Genomic DNA, 19,855 nt, shown 5'->3' on the forward strand with positions numbered 1-19,855 from the left:
CTCTTTCTCAACATAAATAAATAAACTTTAAAAAAAAACCACACCTTATCTTTTAAGCAGTTCTTTGTACTTCATCATAGATGCTTGGCTTGGATTACTACTGGTTTGTCAAGGACATATTTTAGCATCCCATTTGGTCAGAAGAGATCAGCCAAAATCCTTACCTTCAGACATCTCAAGGGAGAATGTATCAATGAAAGTAGATAATTTCTTATCCTGACTGGAATTTTTATAAAGAGAAAGTGGGACAGGGAAAAAAAAAAAGAACCGAAACCACATGATCTATACAAATGATCTTAAAATTTCCAGAAGTAGAGGATTTCCATGTAAAACCTCACCTAAGGTAGCTGACAGACCACAGGCAAGTTTCACCTACATTTGAATCTTCCAAAACAATTGTGTTTTTCAAACACGACTCTATTCTCAGAACACATTCATTACAGAGCTCCTGAACAGTCAGATACGCCAGATGGATAGTATGGCAACCATCTTCCAGTCCTCCTTCATATCCATATTGCCATTCTTCATCCCTCCCACCCTACCCCTTCTCCAGGCCATCACTTACAGAACCAAAACTTAGAAAAATGTCCTATACCTTGAATAGCATTTGTGAATCTGGTATTTGCCCATGTAAAAATAAAACTGTCGAAGATGAGAGCTATAACTTTATCCTCCTGCTAAACTGTCTCATAGCTTTCCATAACTCTTAGGATAAAGACCAAAAATGTTAGTCTGAACTATAGGCCCTGGATGGTCTGGGATGGCCCTCCAGTCCCTTCTTGCCTCTCTGTCATTTCTTTTTAGATTCCAAACATACTGGGCTTTCTGTTCTTCAAATACTCATTTCTTTCTCTGGGGCTTCGGCACTTCTTTCCACCTTCTCCCCTCCCATATCTTCTAGTCATGCTTGAATGCTTAATATAATGGCTACTTCCTCTGGGAAGCCCCTTCTGACCCTCTGGTTTAGATCTGGTTCCCTTGTTATACATTACCATAGACCATGTTCTTTTGCATGAAAACATTTGTCTTGATTTGTAATCATGTATGTATTTGAGTATTTTATTATTATTTCTCCACCTTCTACCATATTCTCAGTCACAATAAGTTCAGGGACCATGTGTAGTTTTGCTCACCATCACATCCCTTGTATCCAGAATACAATAGGCATTTCATAAATGCTTGTTCAATGGATGAATACCTTAAATGAAGAATGGATGGATGGACAGATGGATGGATGGATGGATGGATGGAAAGATGGATGGATGGATGAGACCTATGTCCTCTTTTTTTACAGAATCATTCTACTACTAATTTCCTGTATAGCTTTGGTAAGTCAATCTCTGGCATCATAGCTTACTCACCTGAAATATTATGAAGGACTGTACTAGAAAATGATAATACTTCCAGTACTTCCACACTAGCTTTTGAAATTTGAGAATCAACATGCTCTATAACCTTGTAATTACATAAATGTACTGCCATGTGACAAGAGTTAATTGACCAACTGGATAATATCATCTTATGTTATTTTAACTGATTCACACTGATGTATGTATGCTCCATATGCTTAATTAGGACACTGAATTCTTTTCTTAATTTACTAAAAATTATTCTGGTGGCTATAAGAACAACAGGTGGCTGGTGAACCCTTTTGCAAGTAGACCCTAAATAATAACACTAAGTTACTCGGTTTTTTAAAATATTCATCTTCTTAAATTCTCCTTGAATTCTAAGCCAGATAGTTATTCATAATAAAAGTTCTTCTATTTAATTAAATGCTCTTGTATAAGATATATACCACTGATTTTTATAATTCCTATTCAATGAATAAAAGACCATTTTACTACAATAACATTAGAATACTTGCTAAGTATTTTAAATAAATTTTACTTAACTCTTCTAAAAGCAAATTACAATCTGTTTCTAATATAGTCAAGGGGAAATTCTAATACTATTTGCAGTGGAAATTACTTTCTTTTTTGAGATGCATTTAATTTTGCCTACACAATCCTGAACCTATAGATGAAGAAATTTTCAATTCAGTGAATCCCTTTATTGTGAATACCGAAAAAAAAGCCCTAGATAATTGCTTTGTAAAAAACTTCTTTTGATATTAATTCAATAAATAAATATAACATTGGTGGTTTATTTATTTACTTTTTTGTCTAGCATAAGTAATGCTTTGACTTTGGCTGATGACTTACATAATAGATTTTCCTATTTAAATATCCTTGCATATAATTTTCCTTACTTGCAATTATGCTTAATCGAGAAATTCATAGCTACAGTTAATTTTCATTTCTGTAGAAGGTTAAATTAAGTGAGCTAATTGAAATGAAACATTGAGCTCTATGCTTGGAACATGGTAATCAGTGAATAAATGTTAGCTTTTGCTATTAACTTATCTGTATTCTTTAAATATTTTTTCCTTTTTTTAAAATTTGGGAATAGTTGACACACAATGTTACATTAGTTTCAGGTGTACAACATAGTGATTCAACAAGTTTATACAGTCATTATGCTATGTTCTCCACAAGCATAGCTACCATCTGTCCTGTTACATCGCTATTACAATATCACTGACTATGTTCCTTATGCTGTGCCTTTTATTCCCGTGACTTATTCATTCTCTAACTGGAAGCCTGTATCTCCCACTCCCTTTCACCCATTTTGCCCAACCAAATAAATATTCTTGATCAGTGTTTTCCAAACTAATTTGACCACTGGCACCGTTTTTGTTTTGTTTTGTTTTTGAATATCTACTAAAACCACAGATGGGAAATGCAGTTTCAGATTAGACCACTAGTATATAATTAATGTTCACTTTTATTTTGATATAATAAAATTCATCAGTTGTGTTTGGAACATTTTGGTCATCTTACAGCTTTACAACTGAAATATCACAATTGTGATCGTAAATGCAGTTAGTACTAATATCACATACATGGATAAATAAAGTTTATAAAAAACAAGAATTTCAAGTTATTTTTAAAATACCTACACATTTTCCTTTTCATATCCTTAACAATCATACTGATCCTTGTCAGATTTTTCAAAAAGATTTTAAGGATTAGTTATTTACTCTTTTAGAACCTCTAATTTAGATTATTCAGGAAAGCTACATGAAACTGTATTTCATACTACTCCCTAGTTAGTCATTTTTTTAAATGGGTGCATAGTAGCTATAAATGCCAACAATCTATATAGAGAACTTAGCATATGTCCTATTATGACTCAAAATATCTGAAAAGCAATTTTAAACATGTATTAATTAGATTGCTAATTAGTATAGTGATAATAAGCCCCACCAGCACCCAAGAAGTGATGAGTGGATGCACAAAAAACATATCCAGAGGAGCCAGTTATGTTGGTGTGGAAATAAGGTTCATGGCACAGATTTAGGGCAGGCCACTGCTCTTAACCTTACGTGTGGTGTAGCCAGAGCTCAGAAGGTGTGATTATGCCAGAGTCAGGCTGGGCTCAGAGGAGTACCAAATCAAATGGGAAGAATTTAAATTAGGCATTCTTTTCTTTCTGCTGAAAATGGCCACATGTTCATAAATGCAGTGGAGTAATATATCTGTTCTGAGAAGTTGCATTAGGTCACATAATATGAGTTATGAAACATGAAGTTTACTCAGAATTTCCAACCCAAGCTTTGGTTCTTTGTACATCTAGAAAGACCATAAACATAGTTATGTTTTACTACACTATCAGTGTTAACCCCTGTATCAGCTACCAGCAAAAATGATCTTCCACTGGGTTCTATGAAACTGTCATTAGCTAATTGCTATCTCAGTACTTACCTAAATTTATTGTACACATACCCTTTTCATCTCTATATTTATGTGAATTGGATAAGGTGTGGGTGTTTACCCATGAGAGTAGGGTCTGTATTTGATTTTTCTCATGCATATATGCCCAGTAGCCAGGACGACTTGGCATAGAGTGGGAGCACGATAAATAATTGTTGAATTAAAAAAAAATAAATCAACTAAACAGATTTTATGTTAACTTATTTCTGTCAATTCTCCCTCAAAGATTTGCATATCCATGGGGCGTCTGGGTGGCTTGGTCGGTTGAGTGTCCGACTTCGGCTCAGGTCATGATCTCACAGTCCGTGAGTTCGAGCCCCGCGTCGGGCTCTGTGCTGACAGCTCAGAGCCTGGAGCCTGTTTCAGATTCTGTGTCTCCCTCTCACTCTGCCCCTCCCCTGTTCATGCTCTGTCTCTCTCTGTCTCAAAAATAAATAAACGTTAAAAAAAAAAAAGATTTGCATATCCTTACTCTTTACTCTCCTGTCCATGTTGTGAATTTCATGTATACACTCTTCTACCTGGACATATCTTCATTTACAGAATGCATAAAAGTTTAGTCCTTGGAGTCCCTGGGAGTGCTTTTTGAAAAACAGATTCCTAGTCCTTGTCTCAAACCTACTGATTTAGAATCTCTAGGCCCTGGGGCCCTGGTAGCTTTTATTTTTACCAAGCACCCCAAGTTGGTGCTTCTTCAAGGAATCCAAATTTAGTGATTTCGTTGAATCTACTTGATTCAATGTACTCCTGGGCCTATCAGTGGACTTGCTCTTTGCCTATAAATTCCTGGTCTGCATCCCAATCCATACCTCATAGATAAAGACACTCTACAACTAAGTGTTGATCGTGGATTTCAAAAGGTTGATGGTCTCTCTTAATGTTTATGCCCCTGTGCAATCCTCCTGCTCATTATCTGTTGAGGCTGTGTCTAAATGGACTCCTCTTTAGGTACATTCCCTCTGCTGATCCTTGAAGAATGGACAAAAGGCAAGGGATGTGTGTGTGTGTGCTGATTCTGCCCCAGATTAGATTAAAGGAAGATTGCAGGGAAAGCATGGGAGTCATTGTTCTCTAGTGGTTTGAGTGTGTGTGTGTGTGCACGCACGCGCGTGTGTGTGTGTGTGTGTAAATCGGTATAAAGTGCAACTCTGTGGCATCAATCACACTAAACAAGTTCTAGTCACTTGAAAAAAAATTCCACTATAGTTACTGTATGAATAAATAGATTTTCATGCAGTTTTCCAAATAACATTTTAATTTTGAAATATAACCTTTTGATTATTTTGGAAGTTTAGTTTTGGCATCCATAATTCTTAAACTTTAAATAGTTGAACAGAAGCACAAATGAATTCTGAAAGCATATCTCTCTTCTATACATAGCTGACACTCACTTGATTAACACCTAATTCCTGATAGTGCCCTTAAATTCAATTTGGCCCGTCTTTAGCACAAGTTACTCATACACCGCTTAAACACTCTAATTAACCATACTTTAATTATCTTCATTTTCAACCTATTAAAGCAAAGCTGAAAATTACTTCAATTACAAATCCAAGAAATTACAATTCATAGAAATGATTCACAAGTAATGATTCACTATTTTCTTAATTCTTTCTTAAAACTTTGTGTATTCTTTATCAGGATTCTGTTTCTATTTCTGCTCTTTAATTTTCCAGTCCTGAAAAACTGAGAGTTCGTGTTGGAGCAGAGACATCTGATGTTAGCTGTAATATTCATCATAAACTAAATGAGAAAATACGGTTTATTAAATGGGAACACAAATGGCTAGTAGGTCATTTTGCTGTCACTTTTGAACTTGATTTGGAAGCAATGCTTATGAGCCACCTCAGGGAAAGTGACCCGAGACCCCACACACACCACACCTGTGCTTCTGTGGGGTCTGCAGAGATGCTGTCTGTGAGGCAGCGTCACCTCCGATCATCACACCAGGTCATGCATGTTTCTGGAGTGAACACCGCAAGGGTTAAGGTAGGAAGTATTAGGGTGCGAAGTATACTATTCACAAACTAACATTATATTTGAGCAAAGGCTTACAACTCTGAAAAAAAAATAGGTCTGAGGCAGCCTTAGACGAGTAATAATTTACTAGGTTCTTATAAGTACTAAGTACTACTACACGCATTGGTCCTATTAAATATTCACAGCAACTCTCGGATGTAAGTACTATTATCAACACTATGTTACAGATTATGAAATGGAAATTAGAAGAGATAAAGTAACTTGCCTAATACAGAGCAGAGATGGAGTTTAAATCCAGCTCTATCTGATCTTAGAGCCTCGCATTTTATTACTATACTGTGATTTAAAGTGAAAGCACACGTTAAAACAACCACAGAACAAAACAAACACAAAAATAAGGTCAAGAAGCAAGCCACACACAAGAGCGTAGAATAATTACACCTCAAAACGTAGGTGAAGAGAAAATGAAGCAATTTGAGCTTCGTCAAAGCAGAGGTCACAAGAAACCTTTTAACGTCTCACTGAAGAATGTAGTAGTTCGCAGTTCTGAAAGCAATTTTCCACAATTTTCTCTACAAATAACACTAAACAACGTAAGTCAAAGGAATTGTCAGTTTTTCAAGTCCGTTTGTGTATTATGTCATTATTGTGCCATGTTATTATAATTAGGGCATTTTTTTCCATGATCTCTAAAGCTTTGAAGATCAGAGGACATGGTCAACATAATGCATGAGAACAGGAACAGTAAATGCCATTTGGGTGACCTTGAAGGTAAAAGCATACCTTGTCTATTTTTGAAGGCTCACTCAGTCTACGTTGCCAGCTCATCTGCCTCTAATACCTGGTTTAGATTTTGGAGTGGCTCCTATTGGTATTCCTTGGGGTCTGAGGAGAGCCACTTTCCTCAGCCATTTCATTTTAGGATTTCTATTACACATGGTTGGCCTGACTCACCTCCACCACCATTGCCACACTTGACCCCCCCCCTTGGATTTGTTCTTTAGATTCCAGACCTGTATATTAAACCTTATCCTTGGGGTGCCTGGGTAGCTCAGTCAGTTAAGCATCTGTCTCTTGGTTTTGGCTCAGGTCATGATCTCACGGTTTGTGGGTTCGAGCCCCATGTGGGGCTCTGTGTTGACAGTGAAGAGCCTGCTTGGGATTTTCTCTCTTTCCCTCTGTCTCGGCCCTTCCCCTGTTCATGTGTGTACATGCACACACACACTCTCTCTCTCTGTCTCAAAATAAATAAATACACTTTAAAAAAAAAAAAAAGCCCTCCTTCTTAACATCTCCACTCGCACATCTCTCAGGCATTTCAAAATCAGTATGTTACAAGCTAAGAATAAAAGAATTCCACGCTGCCCCTCCAGACTCCTCCAAGTAATGGCACTACCATCCATGTAATTCCTCAATTCAAATACCTGGGAGTTATCCTTGACTTCTCTCCTCCCCCTCTTCCTTTTTCCAGCACCTAAACCTGACAACCCTGTCTCCAAAATCTCTCTCTACTGTGTCTGCTTTTCTCCATTTCTAGACCAATGGCTTCAAGACCAAGCCATTTCTCACTAGGTAGACTATAATGGACACTTAAATGCTCTACCTGCAACTTCATTCCTGGTATTTCATTCAGATTTTGATTTACGTTTTTCTAATGACTAATGATGTTGAGCATCTCTTCATGTATTTATTGGTCATTTGCATACCTTTTTTTTTTTTTGGATGGGGGATATGTCTATCTTTTGTCTATGTTTAAATTGGTTTACTTGCCTTTTTATTATTGACTTTTAAGAGTTCTTTATTCGTTCTGGATTCAAATCAGATATATGATTTGCAAATATTTTTCCCCATCTTGTGGGTAGTCTTTTCACTTTCTTGATGGTATCCTTTGTAAGCCCAAAGCATTAAATTTCAACGAAGTTCAATTTATGTACTTTGCCTTTTGTTGCTTGTATCTATGAAACCATTGACTAATCCAAGAACATGAAGATTTATTCCTATGTTTTGTTTTAAGACTTACATAGTTTTAGCTCTTACATTTAAGTCTCTTACATTTAAGTGTCTGATCTATTGTGAGTTAAGTTTTACATATAGTGAGAGGTAAGAAGTCCAATATCTGTTTTTAATGTGGACATCCTGTTCTCCCAACACCATTTGTTGAAGCATTTCCCCATTTAATTGTTATGGCATCCTTGCAAAAAAAATCAATGAATCATATATATAAGGCTTTAATTTTGGACTTGAAATTGTATTCCATTGATCTATATGTGCGTCCTTATGCAGGCAGCACACTGTTATGACTATGTAAGTTTTGTACTAAGTTTTGAAATAAGGAAGTGTGATTCCTCCAACTTTGTTCTTTTTCAAGATAACTATTCTGGGTCCTTTGCATTTCCATATGAATTTTAGTTTTCAGCTTGTCAATTTCTGCAAGTTATCTGGGATTTGGATAAGAATTACTTTTAATCTGTAGATAAATTTAGTGAGTATTGCCATCTTAAAAATATTTAGTTTTCTGATCTATATAAAGTTTATGTAGGATGTCTTTCCATTTATTTAGATCTTTTTGTACTGTTTATGGCTAATGTATGTTTATTGCTAATGTACAATTGTTTTTTCACACTGATCTTGTGTCTTGCAACTTTTCTGAAGTTGTTATTATTTTCTAAAGTTGCAACTTTTCTAAGTTGTTTGAATAATTTTCTTTTGGTGAATTCCTTGAGATTTTCTATAAACCATATTATATCATCTGCAAATAGAGATAATTTTATTTCTTCCTTTCCAGTCTGGATCCTTTTTATTTCTTTTCCTTACCTAATTGCCCTGGTTACAACCATCAAAAAATATGGAACAGAAGTGGTGAGAGAAGACATGCTGTGTTGTTCTTGATCTTAGGGGGGAAGCACTGAATCTTATAGCACTGTGATGTTAGCTGTGAATGTTTTGTAGATGACCTTGATCAGATAGAGGAAATTCCTCCTATCTTTAGTCTGCTCAGTGCTTTTACAATGAAAGAGTGTTAGATTTCCTTAAATTTTTCCTGTGTCCATTGAGATAATCACGTGGTTTTTGTCTTTTTTTTTTTCCATTAATACAGTTTATTATAGTAATTGATTTTTGGATGTTAAACCAACATTCTTGGGATAAATTCCTCTTGGTAATGCTATATAATCCTTTAAACATAACTGAATTTGGTTTCCTAGTATTTTGTTGAGGATTTTTTTCATCTATATTCCTGAGAGATATTAGTCTGTAACTTTTTTTCTTGTGACATCTTTGTATGGGTTTTGGTGTCATGCTAATACCGGCCTGTGGAATGAATTGAGAGGCATTCTTTTCTATTTTTGGAAAAGTTTGTGAAAGATTGGTAATAATTCTTCTTTAAATGTTTGGTAGCATTTGCCAGTGAAGCCATCTGGGCCTGGGGTTTTCTTTGTTGGAAGTTTTAAAATCACTAAATCAATCTCTTTAGTTCTTATAGTTCTATTCAGATTTCCACTTAATCTTGAGTAAATTTGGGGAGTTTGTATCTTTCTAGAAATTTTTCCATTTTATATATGTTACCTGATTTTTTGGCATACAGTCTTTTCATCCTGTTACTTTAAAGATTCTATCACATCAAGGGTGCCTGTGTGGCTCAGTCGGTTGAGTGTCCGACTTCAGCTCAGGTCATGATCTCCCAGTCTAGGTTCAGGGCCGCGTGGGGCTCTGTGCTGACAGCTCAGAGCCTGGAGTTGCTTCGGACTCTGTGTGTCCCTCTCTCTCTGCCTCTCCCCTGCTTGTGCTCTCTTTCTCTCTCAAAATAAATAAATAAACAAATAAATAAATAGACGTTAATTTTTTTTAATTTTACATATTCTATTACATCAGTTTTTCTACCAAGTATAAAATCATAACCTACATGAAAAATTTAATTTAATTTAGATACTAAGCAGTCATATTCTTTTTATGATTAATAGGAATAAAGGTTAATAACAGTTGTCAGTTATTCTGTTTTTACTACATAATTTTTGTTAATTCACAAAGATACTGAAATGAAAAATAAGTTCTTTGCTTTGCATATAAATGAGGAATAAATTTATTTATTTATTTATTTATTTATTTATTTATTTAACATTTATTTATTTTTGAGACAGAGAGAGAACGTGAACGGGGGAGGGTCAGAGAGAGGGAGACACAGAATCTGAAACAGGCTCCAGGCTCTGAGCTGTCAGCACAGAGCCCGACGCGGGGCTGGAACTCATGGACCGCGAGATCACCTGAGCCCAAGTCGGCCGCTTAACCGACTGAGCCACCCAGGCGCCCCGTGGGAATAAATTTTAAACAAAAGATTGGCTCGTGTTTGATTATCCTATGGAAAATCATTTCAATTTGTGCCTACTGTGCTAATTATTACAATATATTTTAAGACTCAGTTTGACTGTCTCTGGTTCTTAAAAACTTTTATCCCCAAATACACAAACCTGATTTGAGCTTTAGAGGTTTTTTTTCCAAGTATATCTGTGACTAGAAGTTCTTGTGTAAGTTGTAACACAATTCCCTTTGGAAATCAGAGACAGGTAAACTCCTCTGCATGATGGGACTCATCCAAACACGGATTATTTTCTATATTATTTAAAATTTGGCAAAACTCATTGAAAGTTTGCCAAGATTCATCTTCTGTGATTTAAAAATCCAAGTGCAAATTACAGAAATATAATCTGCAAAGTTGATTTGTTTATGCTCAACTCAAAAGCTCTTTCATGTCCATGAACTTTCTGAACCTTTTCCTCAATCCTTCAGACTTGCCCATATTTCCTCCAAAAGAACAGTGAAAAAATAAGCTTAAAACTCTTAGATGTTTGAGGGAGTCTGTTTCACAGTTCTGAATGTTGATACTGGGAAAATTTCAAGCCCTAAAAACATATTCACATCTCCTTTGAAGATGATTTCGTCTCACATGTATCTGATTTTACAAACAGTGATGACGGAGGTTATAGTAGTAGTAATAGTAATATTACCAACTGTGGATTTTTGCCTAAAATGCAGACATCCTAAATTATATTTCTTGAAAAATACTGATTTCGGTTCTTTCCAAATTGTCTATGGCTTCAGATATCTTCTGAAGTGAATTATATAAGGCATTACCTAGCTAAGGAAGCAATCACTATAGATTTTATATAGGTGTGTGTATAACTGTAAACATAGGTGTATATACATATTTTCCTGTGCTAACTGGTTTACACAATTTGACCTCACAGCTATCATTCTCTTTTTGATTCCTTGAACTTCTTGAACACTTTCTTGCTTCAGGGACTTTGTGCCTGCATCTCCCTCTGCCTTGAGGATTTATCCTTGGCTGGAGGATTGTAACCCCCCTGTCCTTAAGGTCGCAGCCCAATTGTCATCTCAGAGGAGGCTCATTGATGACCTTCTTTACAGACCGGATTGTGTCCCCCAAAATTCAAAGACTGAAGCTCTAACCTTTGATGTGATTGTATTTGGAGACAGTGCCCTTAAAGAGGTACATAATTAAGGTTACATAAAATCATAATGGTGGAGCCCTAATCCAATATAACTGGTGTCCTTATAAGAAGAGGAAGAGGCACCAGGAGTGTGTGTGCATAGAGAAAGGGCCATGTGAGGACACAGCCATCTACAAGCGAAGAAGGGAAGCTTCCAAAAAAACCAAACCTGTCTGCACCTTGATCCTGCACTTCCAGCCGCCAGAACTGTGACAAAATAAAGTTTTGTTTTTTAAGCCACCCAGCCTGTGGTATTTTGTTATGGCAGTCCTAGATGTCAATACAACCCTCACTCTACTTGTTCTAGGTAACATTTTTAAGAAATTGAACTATCTTGGATATTTATTTGCTTATCATCAGACTGCTCTTTCTTAAGGATGGAGATCTTGTCATCCATGCCCTAGACTAGTGGCAGTTATTTGGAAGGTGTTTAACAAATAATCGTTGGACAAATAATTGACATGTCAGGGAGCCACAGTGGACTGGATGTTGTGGATATTGGATAACTTTAGGCTGCTAATCTCAGGTTTTTCATATTTAGTAGACTGTTATTTTTAAAAAATTTTTAGGTTTATTTATTTATTTTGTGAGAGAAACAGAGGACGAGCAGGGGAGGGGCAGAGAGAGAAGGAGAGAGAGAATCCCAAGAAGGCTCTGTATTGTTAGCTCAAAGCCCAATGTGGGGCTTGAACTCAAACCGTGAGATCATGACCTGAGTTGAAACCAAGAGTCAGACACTTAGCTGACTGAGCCACCCAGGCACCCCGTAGATTACTAGTTTTAATCCTAGGAGGAATCATATGCTTCAGTCAGTCCAAGGGTTAAAAATCCAACTGTTTTCAGAAGTCGGGCAGATATTGTAAATGAATATGGTGTCCTGTGCACAATAAAATGGGAAGTTGTATGGTCTGTGGCAGACTGGAGAATGCATTGCCCATCTAAAGAGAGCACCTACTTTTCAACTAACGGTTACCATGGGCCCAATGTTGCCAGATCTAATATTTAAAGTGGAGTAAAAAATCTAAGATTTTTATGTGAAATCTTCTGATTCTTAAAAATTGGCAACTAATACAAATTTGTATAAAACACTGCCAACCCCAAAACAGCAAAAAGGGGCAAAATGTTTAAAGGTAGACAGAGGATTTCAGGGACATCTGAGGCTGGACTTCCAATGGTTCTCCTTCCACTGAGAGATCCTGGAGGCACTGCCCAGGAGAACTTTCAACTTCTCCACACTGCATTCTCCCTCTCTTTTTCTTTTCTTCAGTTTTATTCTGCACCTCCCTTTCCAATTTCCTTTATCTTCTTCCTTTTGCGCCAATGCTGCTAGTGTCCTATATGAGTGGGTTGTGCACAAAAGTTTCTGAAAAATACTTGTTTTTCGTTCAAGGAGGTGAGGGATAAGAACAGGGATGGTACCCAGGGGTAAAGACTCCCTACTCTCAGAACGGAGAACACTGTTGAAATTGGAATACATCGACGGCCTACTTGCCATGTATGTTAGGATGAAGAACACAATAAAATTCTGGCTGTCACTATTTCAGTAGCTATTCTATATTAAAATCATAAACAAAAAATAATAGCTAATACTTGTGGAGCATTTGCTCATTATCATGTGGGGAACTCTACACGCAGTAGAAGTTTAGGGGAGGGGCATTGCATGCCCACCTTTCCTATCACACACAATTTATACAAATCAGGTCCAGGAATTCTGAGAGTGTAAATTATGAGGCAAGGAAGGCCATATAGAATTTACTCTTGAAATTCTAAGGGCGCCTGGGTGGCTCAGTCGGTTAAGCGGCCGACTTCGGCTCGGGTCATGATCTTGTGGTCTGTGAGTTCGAGCCCCGCGTCGGGCTCTGTGCTGACAGCTCAGAGCCTGGAGCCTGTTTCAGATTCTGTGTCTCCCTCTCTCTGACCCTCCCCTGTTCATGCTTTGTCTCTCCCTGTCTCAAAAATAAAACATTAAAAAAAAAAAGAAATTCTGGAACTTCTATCACTTTCCAATTCTAGGTTTTTTTTGTGGGTTTGTGTTTATCTCTTGAAATCTCTTGTAACAAGATCTGTGCATTTGTCTTTGGGGTTGGCGAAAACAGGGGGAAGGTTAGTTTCATTCTTGGCCTCATTGCATCTTCACAAGAGAAGTGGAGCGATGCTTGGGAAGAAGAGAGAAAAAGAATAGAGTCAGGAGACTAGAAAGGGCATCGCTGAAAGGAGAGTCAGCTGAGGCCAAGGGGGATAGCCTTGGGCTAAGGGATAGAAAATCCTATGAATTTCCCATTTGGTGAAAATAAAAATGGGAAATTTTGGAAGTATCCAAAAATGTTGTCCCTTGTTTTTATTATTATGTGAGTGATGTAAATGGATCTTTTCATTTCACTACTACATTTTCTATTTTTCCTAAAATCCTGCCTAATTCCTCCACAGCTCTTTTAGAACTGAGGCTGGTGTTCCTGGGACCTTCTCCCTGTGTGGAAAAGCCCATCTCTCTCCTTCTGTCACTGAGACCTGGTGGGGATTGGCAGAAATCTCCTCTGGTGGTGATGACTATGCATCCACAGTGGGTTTTTACCTTGCATTTAAGAAGGAAATCTAGACCACTGCATCTTTGTTTCCCCAGTAACTGGCACAATGATGGGCAGGTCATTGGTGGGACTCAATTCGGTAATTAATAAATAAGCAAACCAATGTTTCTTAAGTGGGTGTTTAAGTTTCTCAAAGGAAAACTGTTCTTATACTGGCACAGAAACCCTGGGCTAAGAATACGAGGGCACTTGAGGCCAATGTGAGGTAATGGTATTTCTGAGGAAGTGTGAGAAGGCTAACTGGAAGCTTACTTGGCATTGAATTCTCTGTTCCTCCTTCCCTTCTCCTCCTGCCTTATTACCTTAGATGCTATTCTGACCAGGCACCGGACAGATGTGAGAGCGAAGTTCTGAATCTAGGATGATTAAGGAGTGAGGTGAGAAGACAGGAGGGAGGTCAGAAGGATGTGCTTAGCATCGGGGCTGCCTATACACTGACTTGAGGGAAGGAAAACTTCAAACCTGTTCCTGCTCAGAAAAGTAAGGCAACGAATAGTCCCATGTGCAAGTTATTGAAGTGGCAATTCTGAGAAGTGCTTCAGCCAACTTAGAATAGAAAAAGAATGGTATCATGGATACAAAAGATACAGTTCTCAGCTTTTTTTGTGTGTGATTTTTCTGTTGTTCAATGAGTAATAAAATTTTATCTAAAGTTTAATTTGATTATTTCACTCTTTCAAGAAATTACTTTGCTCGGAGACTAATCTTGTTGGTTGAAATGGACAACTATGTTACAAATGATAGGACTTCAAATATATATGTAGATTATAACATATTTATGTGTGTAATATACATATCTAACCTTGGGAAGAAGGTAATGATTGAGATCGTATACAACTACACAAATGTCTATGTGTTGTATGCTTTTTATAAATGTATAACCATAGTATGTTTGTTATTAAAAATTATGGGTTAAACTGCAAAGTGCCAATGCAATCCAATCTTGCTTGTGGACATGGCGGCAAGCTCAGAAGAATATCTACACACTTTTTGTTCTCAGAACATTAATTTTGGGGGGAGCAAAGTGTTGATTTCAAGTACTGGTGAGTTTCTCTCAAAATAAGGAGTTAATCTTGAACGGATTAGCATTCAACAGGTCACTTAGACCTAATCCACCATCTGACAATTAATAGTATGAGGGAAATATGGCCCAAAACCTTTGAGGTGAGACACTCGTCTGAAAACAATTTTAATTTGAAAAAACATATGAAAAATATGGATGGGCACACACATCTCAGCAGCCTAAGAATAATCAGTGCCAGAAGATAGCAGGAATAAGGACTAAAGATTACCACTGAAGATCTAAGAACACTGCTTTCATCTTATTGACTAACTTCTTCATTTTATAGTTCTGTGAAAATCCCAGTAACATTTTGAATTTTTCAAAATATTTTTCTATTTTGTTTTTTTAAAGCAACAGATCATTTTTTTAGCTAAAGGCTTACCGCTGGTCTGCATTTATCGTCAGTTAACCTGTAACCAAAAATGTTTCCCATCTTAGCTATCATAAGCTTTTAATATTTATTAGTACAAACTTTTCTCCTTTCCCGAGATCCCAACACTCAAGACCTGTTATTGTTGTGATATTTTTCCTATTTTAGAATTTGAGCTTCTCTTCATCAACTGTTTCATAAAAACTTATTCCCCTAATATCACTGGATTATTTGTAGACAGTCTTAATTTAAATTCAGACTAGTCCCAATATCAGTTCACACTATCTTCCAACTTACAGCAAATTGAGATCAATGTTAATCTTTTAAAAGGATCAATTTATCACTAGACATAATGCTCACTTGATGATAGTCTTCTAATCTGATTTTTCATTGCTACTGCATCCAGAGCAACAATTCCACCTTTTCTACACAGCTATTCCTGTGATATCTATTTTCCACTGCCTTCTTAAATTTTTAGAACGATTCGTAATACAAAACCCCATAGGCTCTGTTTTGACTTTTCCATTCTTACTTTATTTTCCATAAGCGAATCCGATAATGAAAAGCAATGTTAGTTAAAAATATTTTCTCTAAAGGCCTGTCCAAACTTGTAACTTAGCATATATTGTTGGCGGGTGTGTGGGGGGAGTGATACGGAATAGTGCTTAGGCTTTTCTATTGCTGAAGTAATACTGGAAATCCCTTCCTACTTGTGCCTTAAATTCCTCAGTATTTCTGGTTGCTCAACAACATCTCTGTGAGCCTCTATGTCTTCTTAGAAATAACAGACTTACTTTGGGAAATAGACACTTAGGAAATGTTCGATCACTTGCGACCATGCATTAGTGCACTTTCCAAGCTATCCTAAGCAGAGAGAGAGCAAAACAGAGAAAATTCTTACCTCTCGAAGGACGTAAGACAATGCACATCACCAGCAAAGCAAGAACAGTAGAGGTGGCAATTCCAAATACAATTTTTAACCATATCTACATAAAATAAAGAAAATTGACAGATGCACAGTTTCTGCTAGGAAGTAGAAATGGCAAGATTTTGTTTACACCTTAATCCTATTTCTCCCTCCCCACAAAGCTTTTGATTGTTTTCCACTGATCTGGCTATAATTGCTGGAATTCTTCCAGCTCGGCCAGAACAAATGTTTCTGCAATATATTCAGAACAATCTCTCCCTCCCAACCCACTCCAGGAAGTGCATACTTATGTATAAATCTTTACCTTCTAAACAACAGAAAACTCTGATCAAACTCAACCCAGCTAGTCCTCATTCTTTAGCAATACCTGAGGCTGCATATACTAACCTTCATTTTTCCAGATGTTTTTGAAAGTTAGCTGACTTCACAGCGTGGGTCACTGGATCTGTGAAAACCGTTGAAAAGCAGCAAGTCTGTCTTCAGAGTTGGAAGCTGAAGCTAGGACAAGGTTTTTTTTTTTTTTCTTTCCACGGACTTTTGAATACCGTGCCAAATTTCAAAAGATTTCTGTAAAATTAGAAACAGATTTTGGGGGCGTTCTTGGCCTTAAAATGAACTGTGAGTGGCTCAAGGGAGGTTTTATAGCCTTCTCATCCTTGTAAATTCTACACCAACATCTGCTTACGTTGACATACAGAGGTTTTAGTTTTATTTTTTTTTTAACAAGTTTGGGTTTATGTTTCATTTTCTTCTAGAAATCGCTCATGGATCACTTTGGCAAGTATAAACTTTTAATTTGCAACCGAAATAATTTAAAATAGTATAACTTCCAGGTACATACAATATATATATGCCTATTTTTTTTTTTTTGCAGAGAAAGAAAATTAAAGCCATAGAAGATTTTATGAGACATACACCACATAACTGCACATTTTTCTTCCCCTGGGAGATTATGAGGTACTTGCGGACAGAAATGTTTTTCTTTCAGCACAATTTCTTTGTCCATATAGCACCATATGCACTTTCAGTAAATACAGAAGTTTAAAAATTCAACTGTCTAAACCCACGACTGCTTTACTTTAAAGAAATAAAATGCCATCTGGTGAAATTTAGTATGGGTTAGGTGTGTATGCACAGGCCAGAAAGATGGAAAGATCAGTAAGAATAATTTACCAGCAGACCTTTGGAAGAATGGAAATGGCTTTGCAAAAGTGATATTTCTGCTCCCATCTCAGAATATATTCTGAGAGAGAAGACCATTTAGTAATTATAAAGCCTCTAAAACAAATAAAAAAGCATTTGAAAATAGAAGTAAGTCTTAAGTACAATTTCCTTTTGGCTAAATCCATATAATTCCAAAGAACTGGTCAATTCAACAGACCAGAAAGATGGTTGACTGAATTTTTAAAAAATGCATGCATACAACAGTTTCTTGGAGTTTTCTGGCTGGCTCAGTGCAGTTCACTTGGATAGATTCTGTGGTTCCACGTAAACACAGTTGTTAACCTACTGTGTCTTTTTTTTTTTTTTCCACCAACGATTTGCTTTTCTGGAAGTTTATAATGTTCTCAACCTGACTCAAACAACCTTCATGGTGACATTTCATGGGTTGTTCGTGAAAGATAATGAGGAAACTATACTGAAATCTGTTGCTGTTTGCTTTAGTCAGCTGGCCTGACTACCATGGGAGGCTCTCTCCAGCAAACAGCAGGACAGTGGCTTGTGAACTTCCTTTCAGACATTCTCCAGACATCCCTCCCTGGATTCCAGTCTTATGAAAATTCTGTTGAGGAAAATGAGTCATTCAGCACTTACTGGCAGAGAGATGTAGCCACCCGGATTCTAGATGAGTCGCCCTCTTTTGCAGTTGATGGGGCGAATCCTTTACAAACTGAAGCAATGATTAAGAGTAATATCCTGGTTATGCTCTATAGTTGCAGTCATATCCTTTGATTGTGAGATCCTCAAACCTGAGATAAAAGCCACCAGCTAGGTTCCAAATGAACAGCTCCCGTGTGGGTCCTCTCTGATTGCCTCCTTTGGAAAATTCACACAACATGTTCTCATAAGTTCTGTTACAGCCTGCCAAAGCCCCAGAGTCCACAAGTACTTTTTAGTGTGTTATTTCCAAGACTTTACATTCTGAAGACTGACTGTAATAAATGATTAGGGTGTAATTAAAATGGAAACTATTCGCTTTAGCAATTAAATATACACTGACACTTATCTAGTCTGAGTACCACTTAGGATTGCAGCCAAGTGTGGGTGTCCACAAGAGACCCAACTGGTAGGTTCTATGGAGAAATTGGGGTGCTTTAAGAGGAACAAATTTAAGTTGAAACTGTTAGTGAGTGGGTACTATGAGGCTGAAATATGTTTATTTAGTTTTGTTTATTTTTTCCTTGGAAAGTTGGTGATTCAAACTGCAACTTCTGGAAAATCCTTACTGGTTTAAACCTGTTTTTAGAAAAATAAGACCAACTACAGAAGTAAAGATGTCAAGAGTTTTTCCCATGCGATTCCATGGGTTAGGGACATGTTGCTTTAATAGAACTATACATGTCCATCCCTTTGAGATACTGTAAGCGTTCTAGGTTTCATCCAAACAAAATTTGGATCCTTTTAATATTATAACATCTTTACTGGCTTTTTCTTCTTTCAGAGTGAATATTAAAATATTTATGCTAACAGTTTTTTAAATATTAGGAAAAATGACCACCATTCTTATTTTATACAGTGAGTTAATATCCAGTCAGCATGTATGTCAGGAAAACAGGTCTGTTCTCAGGGAGCTTACTTTCTAGTATAAGCAGGACTGGCAAGTTCTTACATATTCATTTCTTTTGCCTTGTGGGAGCTCTTGCTGAGAATGAGCCTGAGGCTGGGTTTGTGCTTAGTAAGCAAGAGACCCCTGATGGGCTGTTGACTTCCACATAAACGCAGGAGGAGTCAGAAAGTCCACACACCATGTTTGATATCCTTAATGTAAGTCTAGTTTTTGTCAGGACTGGACGTTTTTCAGAAAGTGACTCTGGATCTACTCAAATGCAACAAAAATGGAAAGTATGACTTTGGCTTATATAAAACTAAGAGCAAGAATTAGGATAATAGAGGCTCAACTGAGCTTTTCCCCAAAGATGGGCTTTCTGAGGCTTAATTTGGAATATGACTACTTTCTGATAGGCCCACTGGGAAAGTTGACTATAATGTAAACCTTTAGCTTACTAAAACAGATTTATAGACCTGTTCAGCAGTAGCCACTGTGCATCTGCCAAAAATGATTTTGATGTAGATGTTTTCCTAGAAAGCACAGCCAGTGATACACCTGTAGAGAGTGAATGGCAGTAAGACCATGCTGAAGGCGTGAATAAGGATGCCGTCTCTCGTTATTTGGGGGTAGGAAGATAAAAAGAGATACATTTATTAACCAAAATCTAAGACAGATTATTTAATGGCAAATTATAAGTAAGGGGTATGAGGACAGGAGTGGAGTCCACATAAGCCTTGATTTTTATAAAATAAGAATTTTCTCTTAAGAAGGCCACACCTGCCCATCTGATACCTTAGATTCAATAAATATTTCTAGTTCGGTGGTATATACAAAGAGCTT

The 19,855-nt window shown here is 37.0% G+C and overlaps 1 protein-coding gene across 1 annotated transcript in view; it reads right to left on the bottom strand.

Annotated features, from left to right (window-relative positions):
- Window positions 1–16,309, bottom strand: part of LOC122227832 (fibroblast activation protein alpha) — a 73,999-nt gene extending 57,690 nt beyond the window's left edge. Inside the window, 1 exon segment of the mRNA XM_042952564.1 lies at window positions 16,219–16,309. Coding sequence (XP_042808498.1) covers window positions 16,219–16,309 — 91 coding nt within the window.
- Window positions 16,310–19,855: the final 3,546 nt, after the last annotated feature.

Source organism: Panthera leo, chromosome C1 (assembly GCF_018350215.1).
Source record: "Panthera leo isolate Ple1 chromosome C1, P.leo_Ple1_pat1.1, whole genome shotgun sequence".
In the NCBI taxonomy this organism is placed as follows: domain Eukaryota; kingdom Metazoa; phylum Chordata; class Mammalia; order Carnivora; family Felidae; genus Panthera; species Panthera leo.